Below are 18,236 nucleotides of genomic sequence, written 5' to 3' on the forward strand. Positions count from 1 at the left end.
CTCAGTTTTGTTGACTTACATGCGCATTGAAGGCGAAAAACTAAACCCTGGAGCACATTGCATTCACTTTGGCGTGCGCATTTGATCTACAAAAAAAAGGCTAAATAAATGTTCAATCTGCCTCAACTTATACGGGGGGGTTGTTTGGATAAGGTTTGCTTTGTGGCATGTTTCACGTCGTACAATAACTTTGGTAAACGTGAAGCTCCCGTCTTTGGCAGTCGGATGACGTGGCTGAAGGTTGTGGATGATGCGTTTCCTTATACATCGTTTCATTCATCGCTTCCCAGCGTGATTGGATGGGCCGAGTCACGTGGCGCACTTCAGCCAATCGGAAGTGCATCCGATGAGTAATCGTGTAACACTTACGCCGTATGCGTAGAGGAAGAGCGTCCCAAAAATCGCCTCAGTCATACAACCAGGAAGAAGGTGGGATAGCCCCGCAAAGCTAACACCCCCGATCTTTCTGCACACTTTCACCGAAAAGAATGGGATCATCCAGGTGGAGGGTGGTAGCTGCGTTGTTCCTCGTTCTACTAGGCTCCTTATTACCTGCCGAAGCAGATGAACACGAACACACAGTAAGGCTGCGTTTCTAAGGCCGAATAAAAAGGGTCTTCCTTTTGAAATAATGGTCGTTTGTGCTGCGTGCAACATGCTAACGTTTTGCTTAGCTTTAAAGTGGAGCTGTACTCGGATCGCAGAGATGAAAGCCAGTCGTCGTGTTCTTTCTTGTTAAATATTGGGCTAGGGAAACGACAGCGACCCTAACCATTAGCTAGCTAACCTGTCAACGCTTGTCGGCCTAAGTGCTTATGGACAAACGTTTGCCCGTTGGTTTGTTAGCACGGCTTCCTAGCTCCTCAAGCTATTAAGCACCGGCCGGCGGAAGCGGCGCTCAAGTTTGACAAGTCGCGTTATCAGCTCTGGTCACAAAGTGTTTTTTTTTTAATACACCGTGTACCAAAATTATTTACAATAACGCATAGGCAGCCCGTAAAAGACGAAGCTGCCTTCGTCTGTGCTAATACTGTATGTTGCAAACACTAGTTAGGTGCCAGGCCTCACAGTAGTCTCACGATCTTACAGGTTTTTGATTATTTTCAGTTGTCAAATTTATAGATTCGATGATGCTAAATAAAAAAACTTACTACAGGGGGATTTGTTGCTACTTTATTTAATCATGCACTTGTCATGATTACGACACTCACGTTTGCGTTGTGTCAGTTATTTTGAGTACAGATGCATACAATTTGGGTAAATAATCACTGATGTTCTCATCATAATCGCTTTGACATCATTAAAATGTACCAGAATAATGAAACTCTGAGGTATTCCTGATTTGGGCACGTTGCCCACACGGTCTTGCTTAATGCAGTACAGTACTGTAAAAATGGTGAATTATACAAAATCAAAAATGTAACCTGGTTTTACTGTCCACATCAGGTTATTTGATCAAAATTTTGATCTAATTAAGTAATTTGATCGTACATATTTTTTTTACATAATATTGAACATTTTGTCCATCCTGTCATTATGGTTGGGTGGGTGTGTTACTGCCCTTTAAGAAACCCTCTGATTAGTTATGTGACATAATTACCATCATTCAGAAACAGTGACTAGTCGCAGATTAAATATTTGAATTTATTATCCATAATTGTCATCTATTATGTGTTTAGTTGGATGTTGTCAAGCTTAACATGCTCACGCATATACATTGTCTGCTTGCAATAAATTTCTAAAAAAAAAGTGTGAGGGATTTACTTATATGCATTTGTAATAAACCTACTCAGTACAGTGTTTATCAAGATCAATAAATAAATATCAGATTTTGGGGCGGAGAAAATGGGGTAATCTCTTAAATCATTTTATGGTGATGTTGATATATGTCCAGCATTCATACTAAGAGCCCTTTTTTCCCCCTTTCAGTACACAGATAAAGAGGAGGTAGTATTATGGATGAACACAGTTGGGCCTTACCACAACCGACAGGAGACGTACAAGTATTTCTCTTTACCCTTCTGTGTGGGCACAAAGAAAACCATCAGTCATTACCATGAAACACTTGGAGAAGCTTTGCAGGGAGTGGAGCTGGAATTTAGCGGCCTTGACATCAAGTTCAAAGGTATTTAACTGTTGCACCAAAATGTAATACCTGAGCATTTCATCAGAGAGATCAATTGCTTTCATGAGTCTGCTTCTTGTAAGACACTAGGGCTGTTACAAATGACTACAGTAATTTGCTTGGTAGACTAGTCATCGCTAGAAGTCGTGATCAGTCAACTAGTCAGATCATACATAAATTGAGGCATATCACACCAGCAAGCATCTGCTCCTATGTAACAAATCTTCACCATACAGCTTGAATCCTTTAAGGTATGTTAAAATTAAAGATAAAAAACAATTAGGATGATAGTACGTTCGACTTTGTTTATCCAAAAAGTTGTACTTTGCTTCACTAGTAAATAGAATTTAAAAATATTAACTTGATCTGTGAAACAACATTTTAAAAAACTATTTTATGATTAGAAGGAACGTCTTTGTTTAGTACTGGAACGTAATATTTCGTAATGAACTGGCTATGTGTGTTTTATGTTTTGCTATTGAGGGGTTGTGGCAAACATGTCAAGTTTTGTTACGTGTGGTCCTGTTTCCGACTTCCTGAAAAAAAATGGAATCAGGCATCAGCCTAAACATACGTTGTTTTTCTTTCACCACCATGCTGCCATGAACAGCAGGTTTGCTGCTGTGTATCCTGGGTGCTCTCGTCCTTCCTTCCTTATTCATAAAAATAGTCGTCCTCCGACCCTGTTCGTCCTCGTCCTTTTAAAGCGCTTCCGTCCTTGCATTCCGTCGATCCGCCGCCCCCCAAATTAAAAAAAAAAAAAAAAAACCACCCAAAAAACCTTTGTGCACTCATAAACATTATTTAAAGATCATTAGCTGGCTAATTTCCTGTACATATCCACTTACCAGCTGGGAGAATCGTGAGTGGATTGAATTGTTTACAACTGTTTAAACAAGATAGCATTTAGCTGCAACACAAGACCGTCGTGATGTGATGACGATATGAGGAGAATATTTACGATTGAGTAATAATGATATGCTATTGCGTTTTATTGCAAAACTTTTGTGTTTTAACACAAGACGTTTTTATAAAATAATTATTGCAAAATAACGCAAGGTTATTTTAAGAGGAAACAATGACTTCCACTTCCGGGTCGTTTAAATGTATATGCTGGTAGAGATTTTTACGGTCTAAAGATGTCCCACACAAGGACATACTTTCCATGCAAAGGGATAAGGTACTAAATGTTAACAACAAAATTGCTATCCCGGATTACACACACAAAACAGGCTGGCCGTGTTTCTGTCAGTGAAATGGATGACTCCTGTGGCATTATCCATGGTGTTACATGTGTTGAACCACTAGAGGGGAGAATTTGCATGTGCAATGTGACTACTGGGCAGCACATGAAAAGCATTGTGCAGGCATTTAATGAAGGCGGTTCCGTAGAAGAGAACATGCAGTGGTCTTGCTTTTTAACAGCACCCAACACAACATGATCAGTTGGTACTTAACCCGGTTAGGGACGAATAGAGGGATGGATGAAAACCCACTTCCGTCCTTGCTTAGTCCATTCTTTTTAAAAGGCTTCTTGTCCTCCGTCCGTCCACAGAATGGGCATCCATCCGGGATGGAGGGATGGACCGTTCCGTCTCTGGGACGGAATGCAGCGTGACGGATATACATTTCAACACTGCTATTAAATTACCTCTATTACATTATGGGTTTAATGATTTAATTGATTCTCTCGGTAGCCCCAAACATTTAACCAGAGATGGGAGTAAGTCTCACATGGAGGAACTTCAGATCATTTATCACATTTCAGAGTTGATCACAGATTTCCACCAGACTTGTGTACGCTGGCTGTCATAGAAAATATGAACACCACACAAGTGTTAATTCTAGTACAAATTTGACCTACAACTGTTTTAAAACTGTACATACTATACAGAGTTTACTTGAAGTTGGACAATTTTCTCATTAATACTGCTCAAAGTGTAGATGTATGCCTTCTCATGTACAGTTGTAATATGACATTCAAAATAATGCATTTTCTCCACCTCTCTAGATGAAGTCATGCAGACAACATATTGTGAAATTGATCTGGACAAAGTCAAACGGGATGCTTTTGTGTATGCCATAAAGAATCACTACTGGTACCAAATGTACATCGATGACCTGCCAATCTGGGGTAAGTGACAATCAAAAAGATGAATGAGGGAATAATTAGCGACACATCTGTTTTGCTATAATCTCTGCTGCCCTGTATATTGCCTGTATGTCTTTATCAGCCAGTAGTCTTTGTTGTATAACATTGGCATTTTAGGCATTCTTTGTATGGGTCTGTATGGTATTTTGTCATGGGTTAAAAGCAATTTATCCTATGTATAATATGCCATCAGTACTTTTTTGGGCCTCCCATTTGCATTAACCCATTAAGGATGGGAGTGCATAACCATCTTTCTACCCTTAAAGCCTGGAGAGCATATATGTCATTTTCTATTTTTTTTTTATCCCATTTTTGTTCTCTTAACCAATGAAATGCATCAGAATACACACATGACGGTGTCGTGAGCCTGCAGAGGATGTTCTGGAATTCTTTCATAAGTCATAATGGCGGACGCCATCGATCGCGGGAGCTTTGAAATGAGTAACGGCAGTGATATAGATGATGCGCTTGTGTACTTTGCACCAGTAGAACCGGTCGAACGTGATATATGGTATAGATATATGTTTGTAGACAATGACAATATCGACGTCTTAGTAACAAAATAGAGGAGGGTAATTACCACTCAATTTTAAAATTTTAAAAATAGTGCTTCTCTTACACTGACTATTTTTACATCTTGATTGAAACAGTAAAGATTAACAAACTGTGCAAGCCACATGTCTAAAGTCTCAAAATCTTTTGGAATTATGTTTCTGTCTGCTACAGGGGCTGAGATATTCATTATTTTGTAGGTGTTGAATTTCTGGGAAAACTTGGGGTTTTCAAGGGTAATTCCAAAGACGACCTTAGGTTTTGGGGAGCTGTTGAGCCAGGTGCTTTAGGCTTTAATGGGTTAATGGACAATTTTAGGGATTAGCCTTTGACACAGTTAGGGTGTTATTGTAGCACAAGTTGCTTAGATTGGCCTTCAGATCGACTGCGTTTCAGGGTTTCTGTTCCCTCATCTTCCTCTTAACAATACCCCATAAATTTTCGGTGGGGTTCAAGTAAGGCGAGTTTGCTAGCCGATCAAGTACAGTTATTCCTTGACTATTAAAACACGTATTGGTAGTTTTGGCTACGTGGGCACGTACCAAATCCTGCTGGAAAATAAAATTGTCTCCAAAAACTCGATGGCCGCGGTAAGCATGAAGACTCTGGGACCTTGATTTCCAAGTGAAATGTTAACTTGACTTTCATCAAGAGGACTTGGGACCACTGGGGAACAGACCAGTACCTTTTCTCCTTAGCCCAGCACAGACGCGTCTGATGTTGTTTTTGGTTCAGGAGTGGCTTGAGTCATGAAATTCTACAGCTGTAGCCCATGTCATGCAAAAACGTCTGTCTGTGGTGGTTCTTGATGCACTGACACCAGCCTCAGTCTTTATGAAGCACCCTTGGATTTCTAATTCGCTGTTGCTTGACAATCCTCTCAAGGCTGCAGTCATCCCTGTCACTTGTGCACCTTTTCCAGCCACGTATTTCATTTTTGTGCCTTTTCTCCTTACGGACGGTGTCAATGACGGTTTTCTCTACACTCGTCAAGTCGGCAGTCTTGAGACAATTTAAAGGCTGAGGAAAACCTCTCTATGCCATAATATAACACAAGTTGCACAACTAATTGTTGAAATAGATGGACTTTCCCTTGATATTCAAATTTTTGGCACCCTCATGTACATGTGCCTCAATGTTGTGTTAATGTTTAATGATTTAATGTTTATTTTTTTCTTTATTTTACACAGTTTGAATAAGGTTTGTGATAGTTGTAGTATTTACACACAGTATTAATGGATTCCATTGCTCAGTAGCACCATTAATTAGTCACATTTAGGTGTTAACAATGAAGCCACTCTTGTATATTTGATTGTTATTATATGGGTGCCACACCTTTGGCTGCTCAAACAAAAGTACAGTATTAGTATAATCATTTTGCTGAAGTAGGTAATGGGTGGAGTGCATGGACATTTCCCTGTGTTGTGTATCTACCGTCAGTGAAGCAACAATAAATGGACTTTGACCTAGGACAATGTGTATATTTTACATTGAATTATTACAATAAATCATTCATGTGAAAATGCTCAACTTGTCGCAGATGCTTTCTGACCTCACCATGCAGGAAGACAAAACTTTCTGAAAAGAGTTAGTGGATCAAAGCCAAGGAGAGGGAGAATTATATTACCATGTTGTCCCTCCACCGTTCGCAGGGCATAGGCACCAACCTGACCGCCAAATATCAAAAGTCTGTGAATCGCAGGGGTCACCCAAAAAGTGATTCTAAAGTCTATATGCACCTGAGTGGAGCCACCCTTGATTTTGTATGTCTACCGATACGCTACCTCAACAATTCAGTTCGGAGAACAGGCCAAGAACCTTGGCGTCATTTTTGACTCTGAGCTCAGTTTTATTCCTCATATTAAAAATGTAACCAAGATTGGTTTTTATCACCTTAAGAATATCGCCAGAGTCCGCCCGTTTCTCTCTCAGGCTAACACGGAAGTGCTGATGCATGCCTTTATTTCCTGTCGTTTAGATTACTGTAATGCCCTGCTCTCTGGCCTCCCGAAAAAGAGCATTTCACCACTGCAACTACTGCAGAATTCAGCCGCTCGGGTGCTGACGAGAACCAGAGGGCGGGAGCACATTACGCCAGTTTTGAAATTGCTGCATTGGCTCCCTGTGTGTTTCAGGATCGATTTTAAAGTACTTTTATTAGTTTATAAATGTGTTAATGGTCTTGGGCCATCTTATTTATCTGATTTGCTTTTATCATACCAGCCCTCGCGGATCCTGAGGTCCTCTGGCGCCGGCCTTTTATTTATTCCAAGGGTGAGGACCAAAATGCATGGCGAGGCTGCATTCAGCCATTTTGGTCCTCACCTTTGGAATAGCCTGCCAGAGGATGTCAGGTCTGCAGAGACTGTTGATATTTTTAAGAGGAAGCTCAAGACACACCTTTTTAGTTTGGCTTTCAACAACTTTTAAATAATTTATCTTTTCTTTTGATTGAAGATAATTCTATGTTTTGCTTTGAATGTTTTAAAGCACTTTGAGTTGCATTTTTATGTATGAAAAGTGCTATATAAATAAAATGTGATTGATTGAAATGTGATTGATATGGATGGATGTATTAATAGCTATAGATACTATACAGGATTTCTTCTGTATATTTGACTTATTCTATACTAAATACATTTGTTTATCATATAATTGTACAGTATAATTAGTCAGTGCAGCCTTAGCTGCATAGTTGGTGCAGTTCAGTTGTGTGTTCAACTCAGCTCATTTACAAACAATCACTTACTGATTGTCTGATCAAATGCAACCAGAAGGGCACAAATTTGCTTGTCACATAAGAATTGACTCACGTTAAACTCGTCATTTGAAGGCAAGTGTTTTAAACGTATCCCATTTTTTAACCTGTTGCTCGTTGACCTCAGTGATGATGTTTAGTGAGCTATGTACTCTTAGCTATATAGCCACACTTGGTTATACGTATCAGCAGAGCTGTGCACTTGACCGTTTTTTGCCGGATTGTCCTCCGTCCACGACCTGGGTACCCCTCCGTCCTCGTCCCTCCGTCCTTATTCATAAAAATTATCGTCCTCCGACCCCGTCCGTCCTCTTCTTTTTATAGTGCATCCGTCCTTGCATTCCATCGGTCCGACTAATTGTTTTGATTACAATTGTTTAACCAAGATAGTATTTAGCTGCAACACAAACCCGTCGTGATGTGATCATGACTGGTGCAATTCAGGGGACATCAAGAGAATATTTAAGATTGAGTAATAACGCAATACTATTCTATTTTATTGCAAAACTTTTGTGTTTTAACGTAAGATGTTTTCATTTTTTCTAAAATAATTATTGTAAAAAAGTTATTTTAAGAGGAAACAAAGACTTCCACTTCCCGGTCATTTAAATGTATACGCTGGTAGAGATTTTTATGGTCTAAAGACCCAGTCCCACATAAGGACATACTTCACAAGCAAAGGGATGAGGTACTAAATGTGAACAGTTAGTTAACAAAACTATCCCGGATTATGCACACAATACAGGATGGTCGTGTTTTTGTCGGTGAGGTGAAATGGCCGTCCTCCGTCCAAAAAATGGTCGTCCGTCCGGGACTGAGGGATGGACTGTTCCGGCCCCGGGACGGACTGCCCAGCTCTACGTATCAGAGTGTATAGCATCTGTCTTTCGGCTTGTCCAAGCTGCTGTCTGTGCAAGCAAAATCTTTCTATATCGCTCTCCGTGCCTCTTTTATCACAATAAGCTGCAGAAAAGCACAAATATTTGTTTCTTTTCCCTTTCCAATCTACACTGTCTGGGGAGGAATGCTTTTTGGGTGGCACCGCCCACTACATTGTGTGTTGTGACTGTGAGCTGGCTCTAGACACAAATACTCCTGCCTGAACCTGACTTTGTTGCTGTCACTCTTGAAATTCCAGTACTAAAAAAAACCTGTAAAGTTACATTATGTACCAGTAATGCAAAACTCAGCTATTTCCTGACGTCATTCCAAAACCTCCTACGTAACATTTTGGCGAATTTCATATTTTTTCAAAAATCTATACTATTGGTCTGTCCACGTGCGTGGGAGTTGCGTTTACACATTATTGACCAATTTAAAGTGTTGAAAATGGCTTGTTTTCTTCCATGCAAGGTTTGAACAGGTTCCCTGAAAAGTGACTATTTCGGAGGTACAAGGTTTTGGCCCGACACCAGCTGTTTTATTGGCATTTTTTTTTTTTTTTTACCCCAGAACTATTTTGTACTACTAAGAAAAAAAGAAGGGTTGGAGTGGGGGGTATAAGCTCTTTAAGCCAGTGCCAGCCAGCTACAAATTTCGTGTTTGACCCTGATTTCTGATCATGTGAAGGCTTTATTAGCAGTTTTAACCCCAAAATATACAAACTATTATCCCAAAACACTTGGGAAGAGGCTCATTGCATTTCCGATACTGAAAAAAAAAATTGTAGACCGCATTTGTGGTGGACAGTACATTTTGAATAAATAAATGAAATAGAAATAGCAATGTTTTCCTCAGACGAAAAGTTTGGGAAAACGTTGTAAGCTTATAAGGTATAAACTAGTGGTGCGCTGATCGATCGGCCACCGATGTTGATCAATGCCTTTCATTGCCGATCACCCGCAGCTTGTACTTTACAACCTGTAGATCACTAGAGACCAGGCTGTGTGCAGTGTAGCGTCATCCACTCCCTCTTAATACTGCACGCAAGATGCATTTTCTGCACCGTCCATTTGAAATAATGTCCAGTTTTTGTAGAATAAAGTGACGGAAATTAGGATAAAATGATCGTATTTATTTTTATTTCCGTACCTGAATCGATATCGCAGATCTCACTAATGGATGATCACAATCTGCAGCATAAAACCCTGATCGGAACACCCAGAGTATAAATTACTACCAATGGGAATAATAAAGAAAACATAATGAAAGGTACCCACCGTGCACAGGAAAATAAGTGTGATTGTAAATAGTGCCACAAATGATCTTAGTATTACATTTACAATGTTTGATCATCATACCCTGATTATTTCCATGTGCTACTACACCTCTTTAGGTCTAATTGTAATGTAAAATTCCATCCATATAATTTCTTTCCAGGTATTGTTGGTGAGGCAGATGAAAATGGAGAAGATCACTACCTTTGGACATACAAGAAATTGGAGATTGGCTTTAACGGCAACAGAATTGTTGATGTAAATCTTACTAGTGAAGGAAAAGTTCGGCTCGTGCCCAACACAAGAATTGCAATGTCTTATTCTGTGAGTACTGGATAATCTACTGAGATTTTTATTTACCGGTATTTTATTTTTATTTATTTTTTTGTGGGTCGGGGGGTTGAGGATCTACAATTGAAAATTATGGCTGTGCCTTTCATGTTGGTCTTGTAAATGTGATTTTGTTGTAAACAAATGTTATAAACTCTGCATTTAAGTGTCCCTAAATGCATATACAGGTGAAATGGAAGAAGTCAGATGTGAAGTTTGAGGACAGATTTGACAAGTACCTTGATCCATCCTTCTTCCAGCACAGGGTGAGTGAGTAGAATGTCTGCTTTAGGTCATTTCCCATGAACAAGTATGTTATTATCACTCGATTATCCAAACCGCTTATCCTCACAAATCTACAATGGAGTGGTTCCAAACTAAACTAATTGAGAATCTGTGGAAAAATCTGCAAACTGCTGTTCATTAACACTCTCCATCTAACCTACCTGAGCTGGCAGAAATGGCGTGATGGGCAAAACTGATAGAGACAGCTTTTTTTCTGTGTTCAAAATTGTGAGGCGGCCGCCTCCAGCTAAATTTGTGCCCACCTCCAGCCAGTGCGATTGATATGATCATGCGATTGATGGCTGCGGCACCAACATATTTTAACTGCAGTTGCAGTGTTCGCCACTGTGGAGGCGCTATATCAGGCCTGGCCAACCCGCGTCTCACGAGCCGCAGGCGGATCTCTGCCCGGTTTCATGAGGCTCTTAAAACCCTTTTCGCTCTGAACTTGGAGCGCGCCTTTGTCCAACCCATTCATTGTGTAAGTTAGTGAGGGGCGGCACCACAGAATGGAGCGTTGCTGAGCGGCACTTTTGACTTCCTGGTCGACTTTTCTTCCAAATATGGGCACGTTGTTGCGCATATGATAAAGTCCTTGTCCGAACGCGGCGATTGAAAAGATTACATTCGGCAAGCGAGGTACCAGCTACCTGCATCTCATGAATAATAGTTATTCTTATTGGAACTCTTAACTTAAAATATGTTCCCTGTAAAAGAAAGTGAGTTCGTTGAATTTGCAGAATACATGCACATTATGGCACATGATCAGGATGGTACCACCTCTGCCTCAATTTGAGCCAGGAAAACCCAGAGAGACATACCCTAAAAGACTTGTTGTTGTAATCGCAGCAGAAGTATTCACTCGGGGGGGTGGGGGTGAATATTTTTGCATGTCCTACTTTTCATTTTATCTACATATATAGGGGAAAAATAGTTTTGAAATATCATAAATTTCCTTTCACTTCACGATTTTGTCCCACTTGGTGTTGATTGTTCACAAAAAATCCAATTTTATGTCTTTGTTTGAAGCCTGATGTGGCAAAAGGTCAAAAAGTTCAGTGGGAGCTAATACTTTGGCAAGGCACTGGATGTCGCCAGAAGCCACGGCCAATGTTTCTTCAATAATAAGAAATAATAACTTGTATTTACATCGTGCCTTTCAAGGGACCCAAGGACACTTTGTCTAACACTTGACTCCACCGATATGCCCAATGACACACAGCAAGAGTGTGTGCACACTCAACATGTCTATTTAAATTTTGGTGTCAGTGTTTTAAGAATATTCTTTACGGTGAAGTGTTCTCAAAAGCGTTTAAGGCTATCTTGCAAGTTGCAGCTAATACTTTCTAGGGACAGACCGATTATCGTCCGGGCCGATATTTGGCATTTTGGCGATTATAGTTTTTTTTTCGATTATATATTTTATTTTAAGGCCGATAAATTAAAAATTGCTTTATTCGTGCTTGCTACAGCGTGCTTCTCTCTCTTTTTGCTGCACGACCGGCCCTGCCTGCACAGGCATATTGGCCTGCCCAAAGCACCATCTGATTGGTTCCTTGTGCAGTGCGTAACAGCCAATCAGCGTAAAGCTGCGTGTTTGCTCTCTGCTCGCTCTCTCTCGCTGTCTCCTGGACGAGCCAGGCACATACATGACGGGAGTCGGCGAGTGAGAAGGTAATGCAATAGACTTCGCCCAAATTTTAGTAAATGTCAGTCTACTATAACTCACTTGTAACATTACTATGAGACCTTCTATGTCATATAAACACAAGGGGAAATTGTGCTCGCCACAGTAAGCTGCCTTGCGGCTCAAGATAACCACTCCCCCAATGTCACAAAAGTTAACTTGCTTTGTGAATGACATGGCTCCTGAGAGAAGTTGCTGATAATATCGGGTATGGTGATAAAAGATGTGAGTGAGTGCCAACGTGTGCGTGTCTGTGTGTAAGCCACGTAATGAAAAGCTAAACTCAACTTTATTTATAGAGCACTTTAAAACAACCACCGCTCCAAGTGCTGTACATGGTGCAAAAATTGACGGCAAAGTACTGCATGTGAAAGTCCGGTCTTGGAAACATGCTTATTTTTCTGGCTAGTAGCTGCGTTGAGGATTCACTTTTATGTTTTTGAACTTTAAAACAAAGATATGTGACGGATAAACATTTCAGTTATAGTGGAACTTTAGAAAACTATTTACTGTAAGCAGATGTTTGTTAGACATGCAGCTGAGCCTGGGAGCTCCCTGCACTTTTTTGTGAGACTAAGTTAAAACAAAAGTTGTGTATTTTTTAAGATCTGGAAAAGCTTTAACATCTTGTAAGTCACTAAAGTTTAACAAAGTTTAATAAACATGGGCTTAAAGGCATTTGAACTAAGTCAGGTGTTGGAGTTTTTATTTTTCATAAATTTGACACCATTTTACCCCTTTTTTCTACAAATAAATATCAGCTTCAAATATCGGATATCGTCCGCCTTAACTAAGAATAATCGGTATTGGCCCTGAAAAAAGCGTATCGGTCTATCCCTAATACTTTGTCATCGAAGCCCAATAAGTTCTTTCACACACAGCTTTGAATTATTAACTGTGGTATTCACTCATTCTTCCTAGATACATTGGTTCTCTATCTTTAACTCCTTCATGATGGTGATCTTCTTGGTGGGTCTGGTGTCCATGATTTTGATGAGAACTCTCAGAAAGGATTATGCCAGATACAGCAAAGAGGAGGAAATGGACGACATGGTATGCTCACTTATGGTTCTTGAGTGACAATCACCTGCACTTTCAAATGAGTCCATACGATGCTGTGGTTTTCCCAATAGGACCGAGACCTGGGAGATGAATACGGTTGGAAGCAGGTGCATGGGGATGTATTCCGGCCCTCAAGCCATCCATTGCTTTTCTCCTCGCTCATTGGATCTGGCTGCCAGATCTTCTCAGTATCTCTCATTGTCATAATCGTGGCAATGGTTGAGGATCTGTATACAGAGTAAGCCAGAAAATACATTTCCATGGAAGGAATCACGAACTTAACAGACTTCATTTTCATTTTGCTTTGCAGGAGAGGGTCGATGCTGAGCACAGCCATTTTTGTGTATGCTGCCACCTCGCCTGTTAATGGCTATTTTGGTGGAAGCTTGTACGCAAAACAAGGAGGTAATGATATTTGAAAATAGACCTTATTTGCATGTCATATACCGTATTTTCCGGACTATAAGCCGCACCTTTATATAAGCCATACCTATCTATGTTGCAAAAATTTTGAACTATAAATGTACGTTTATGTACTTGAACAGATTCTTTCCTAACAGTGCCTTTTAACACGGCAGCAACTTTGCTGATGAAAACGGAACAGAACAAAGAGAAAAGTACTTATCTTTCATTTCACTGCCCGCTGCCACTCCAGTTTGTCAGTTAATGTCCTTTTATTGCTTTATTGCTCCACTCCCGCAAACCACCAATGAAACGCGTAGTGCTTCCACCAATGAAACGCGTAGTGCTTAACCTAGTGCATAGCGCCCTCGCCTGTTGAACTCCTCCACCTGCAGTCACATCCTGTGAACTCATTCACTGCCATTGACAAATTTACTTGTCTTTTCACTGTCCAACCATTCAATCCCAGGAATTCATTACGTTTTCCCTTTTTTTCAAACATTAGGGTAAAAGATGTCTGTCTGTGAATAAGTTAATAGCTATTGTATTGTATTGTAATTCCAGTTAGTCCGCGGTGGAAGAACAATCCACAGAATAGCTGGACCGGTCTATAAACTGCATGGTTCAAAACCTAGGAAAAAAGTATCGGCTTGTAGTCCGGAAAATACGGTACTCATTTATAATTTTTGGGTTTGATTTCTTGACTAATAAAGGAAGAAGATGGATCAAGCAAATGTTCATCGGGGCCTTTATGATCCCAGCAATGGTGTGCGGAACTGCCTTCTTCATCAACTTCATCGCAATCTACTATCACGCCTCCAGAGCCATCCCATTTGGCACCATGGTGGGTTAACACAGACATGCAAACCACAACATATGAAAAACCTTGTCTAGGTCAATAACTATTTATTTTTATGTGCAACTGCATGCCGCTAACCTTGGGAGGCGGCTGGATTGATATGTAATACTGCGGAGTCTTGTTTTTGATGCTTTTGCGATTAATCTGTTCCAAACAGTGTGACTTAAACCGAATTGTATGAAAACTGAATCAGTGTTTCCCACACTTGAAAAATGAACTGTCTAAATTTAAGAAATAAATACTTATTTTGAGAGGATTCAGACTAATAACAAGTGAAATAAGATTTATTGAAATCAGAAAAATATCTTGGCTTTTGAAAAGAGAAATACTGGTACCTTAAAATAAGTGGTGAAACTTAAAGCACTATATTAGGTAAAATAAAGTTGAAAGTAACCTACCATGTATGTTTTTGGAATGGGGGCCCGAGTACCCCGAGAAAATTAGAAAAAAATATACAAATTCCTTGGATTGAATGGCTGGACTGTGAAAAGACAAGTACATTTGTCAATGGCAGTGACTGAGCTAAACACAAACTTAAAATGTCTTAAACAATTTCTGAACCAATTAAGAGAAATTAGATTATTCCCTGTGGCACACCAACAGAAGTGCTGTAAATTCAATCTCAACTAATTTGCTGTTACAAAGAACAAAAGATGACACCAATGAGGAAGTTGATCTACATTTATGGCGGCTCGCCCTGGGCAGGCAGAAATAATCTGTTTAGCACAACCCAGGCATCGAAACAGGAGTTCCCATCCCTAGTGTCAGGTTAGCGCAACACTGCATTAAGCACGTAATAGCAAAGGAACAATCCATTTTACAGTTGTAGTTTTAGTTGCCATGCCACTTAAACTGTTATGAATATTGCCCATGTGCAGGTGGCTGTTTGTTGCATCTGCTTCTTCGTCATTCTGCCACTAAACCTGGTGGGAACCATTTTGGGGAGGAATCTTTCTGGCCAGCCAAACTTCCCATGCAGGGTGAATGCTGTGCCGAGGCCAATTCCTGAGAAAAAATGGTAGGTGTACTTCACGAAATGTTCTCACTGGGGCGGAACCGGGCTTGTCATTTGCACAGTGACGGTCTGCTCTTTATTAATGTTTACAACCCTCAGACACTCACGCAGCCCAAAGGAAATAAGTGACTTGATTTTCAACCCAGTAGCTTCCTTTTTCCTTTTTACTTCAAGCACACTAAAGCCATGCGTGGGAATTTTTCTGCCGTTAGGTTCATGGAGCCAGTTGTCATCGTCTGTCTCGGTGGAATCCTTCCTTTCGGTTCCATCTTTATTGAAATGTAAGTTGACATCCTGAGAGAGGCTACGATATTTTAGGCTCATGTTCATTACACAAGTTGACTTTGCTCCCCTCAACAGGTATTTCATTTTCACATCTTTCTGGGCCTATAAAATCTACTACGTCTACGGCTTCATGATGCTGGTCCTGGTTATCCTTTGCATTGTGACAGTGTGCGTCACCATCGTGTGCACGTATTTCTTGCTCAATGCCGAGGACTACAGATGGTGAGCATCTTTGTCTTGTCTCAGACTGCAACTTTGGAAGAAAATCAGTTATAAAAACAGAACACGACATTTCTCCTTTTCAGGCAATGGACGAGCTTCCTGTCTGCTGCATCCACTGCAGTTTATGTTTACATGTACTCTTTTTACTACTATTTCTTCAAAACTAAGTGAGTTTGAGTCTGGCGGATGTTTTCATATTTTTTTTGTACAAAACAATTGCCCAAACTGAAGGTTTTCTTCTCTGGTTTATTTCAGGATGTACGGGCTGTTCCAGACATCCTTCTACTTTGGTTACATGGCTGTGTTCAGCACTGCTCTTGGAATCATGTGTGGTCAGTCCTGCCTGTTGTTCTTAAAAACCAAATTATTAAATACAAGCAAAAGACATGGTCATGACCAGAACTCAAAAGTAATGTGATTATGTGCTAAAAATAAACAGAACATTTTAGCTGTCGTTTGTACAAACAAGTCACACAACCTTGACAATAGCATTGATATTAGTGCTACCATTTCTCTTTGATTAAATATCCATCCACCCAATTTCTATAGCGCTTGTCTTCATTTGGGTCACGGGTGAGCTGGAGCCTCACCCAGCTGCCTTTTAGGCAAGAGGCAGAGTACACACACTTAAATAATAGACATATCTCTTCACATTTCTAAGTCTTTAAGACTATTATACAATATTTTTCTGGGAGGTATGCTCCATTCTGAATGGTGCCTGAGAGCGAATATTGTGGATCCATTGTATTTTTATAAAACCAGCATTTTGTCAGGAATTATTGTACTGTATGATGAAATCCCAAGGACTTTGAACGTTGGTGTGTGTGTTACAGGTGCGGTCGGATACATGGGAACAAGTGCCTTTGTGAGGAAGATATACACAAATGTGAAAATAGACTAAAGCAGCACGGCAAGGTGGATCGTGGTCATGGAATCGCCTGCGTGTATCCTGGAAGACCGCCGGCATACAACATCCTTTGTTAGTTTTCTTTCTTGCAAAGAGATTGTGAGAATCTCACTTTGTACAATGTAGTTTTCCATTTTCTGAATGATTTTCAACGCTGCAATATGAAGTGATCAGATGCAAAGCTGCGGATGAGGCATTGAGAAAAAAAAAAAAAAAGGTTCTGTTTTTATCAGTTGCTTTCATACAAATATTGGGGGCAAATGTTTAAGGCTTATGTGGCTTCTCTTCCAAACCAGTCCCACCTGAGACCAGACTACATACATGTTTATGGATGGAATAGTGCAGCTCTCTTCAGTGAAGAGGCCTAAATATATTGAAAGCCTTTATTTGTTCTATTGTGTCAGAATAACAGAGTTGGCTTTGCGCCCATATTCTGACTTGATTTCTATTTTGTATTCTTGAAGTCAACTCACAGTAACGTTAGTGCATAGACCTAGTACTTTGTTTCCATTTACTTCCACTGCAAAAGTAGACGCTGTCACTTGAGTCATTCCCCCATTTTGGCGGCTCTAATTTCCCTGTTACGGTCCGTGTCCATCCAGTGGCAATGTTCGAGTCCTGCTGTAGTTGACTGTGGAGGCAAGAATGAGGGTCAGATCAGCAGTTGGGGTACAGTAACAGACTTTTAAATGGATGTAATGCTTTCCCCCAGGTTTAGTCTTGTTTTCTTAATGTTTGGGTTTGAATTATGTCTACATGTAAAGATAATATATGTATGAGGGGAGTGTATATAACCTTAATGTACCTTTAGATGTAGATCCCAAATGTATTTTCATTGTACAGATTTACAAGAGGGTGTTTTTTATGAATCAGCTAAAAACAAAAGGTATGTTGTGTTTGATGCTTGGGGTGGGGCTGGTGGCGCCGTTTCATCTTGCCTGAAATTGCATGGGGGGGGGGTATTCACCACCAGACCAAATTGGTTCACCGGCAGGATCAGCTTCACAATGGAAGTCTGCATTGTGGAGGCAGGCTGGCCGACTTTGGCTCACTTATTGGTTTTCTATTATTTAAAGCTTTAAGAAGACTTAACACGCCAGATCCCTTGCACACCATTTTTGTTGCCTAACATGCCATGTGTGAATGTCCAAAGGAATGAGCTTTGTTTTCACATACTGTACAAACGTACACTTGATGTCTTCATAATCGCACGGAGTGCTGCAGTCTTTCCAAGTCTTTATTTACCCCCTACATATTGTGTATATACAGTATGTTCCCTACTTGTACTGCTTTCTCAGTTCCAGTTCTTCCCCACTGAAGTTTATTTGGCACCTCATGTTGTGTACCAATGTCTGGTGAGACATTTTCATCCTGCATATTGTTGTAAAAAGAGGAAATAAACATGTTTATGTACAGGGGTCGTGATCTTAGGCCTGTTA

The 18,236-nt window shown here is 40.3% G+C and overlaps 1 protein-coding gene across 1 annotated transcript; it reads left to right on the forward strand.

Annotated features, from left to right (window-relative positions):
- Window positions 1-342: 342 nt before the first annotated feature.
- On the forward strand, window positions 343-18,215 carry tm9sf3 (transmembrane 9 superfamily member 3). The gene is made up of 15 exons (XM_086044270.1): window positions 343-581; window positions 1,930-2,125; window positions 4,137-4,259; window positions 9,907-10,067; window positions 10,262-10,339; window positions 12,967-13,098; window positions 13,179-13,345; window positions 13,418-13,512; window positions 14,223-14,353; window positions 15,247-15,386; window positions 15,596-15,664; window positions 15,744-15,890; window positions 15,974-16,057; window positions 16,146-16,222; window positions 16,724-18,215. Exons 1-15 carry the CDS (start codon window positions 489-491, stop codon window positions 16,789-16,791), a joined length of 1,761 nt encoding a protein of 586 aa, XP_085900396.1. The 5' UTR covers window positions 343-488; the 3' UTR covers window positions 16,792-18,215.
- Window positions 18,216-18,236: the final 21 nt, after the last annotated feature.

The sequence above is a fragment of the Filicampus tigris genome, chromosome 11 (assembly GCF_054856515.1).
Source record: "Filicampus tigris isolate MCC_2025a chromosome 11, RoL_Ftig_1.0, whole genome shotgun sequence".
Taxonomy (NCBI): domain Eukaryota; kingdom Metazoa; phylum Chordata; class Actinopteri; order Syngnathiformes; family Syngnathidae; genus Filicampus; species Filicampus tigris.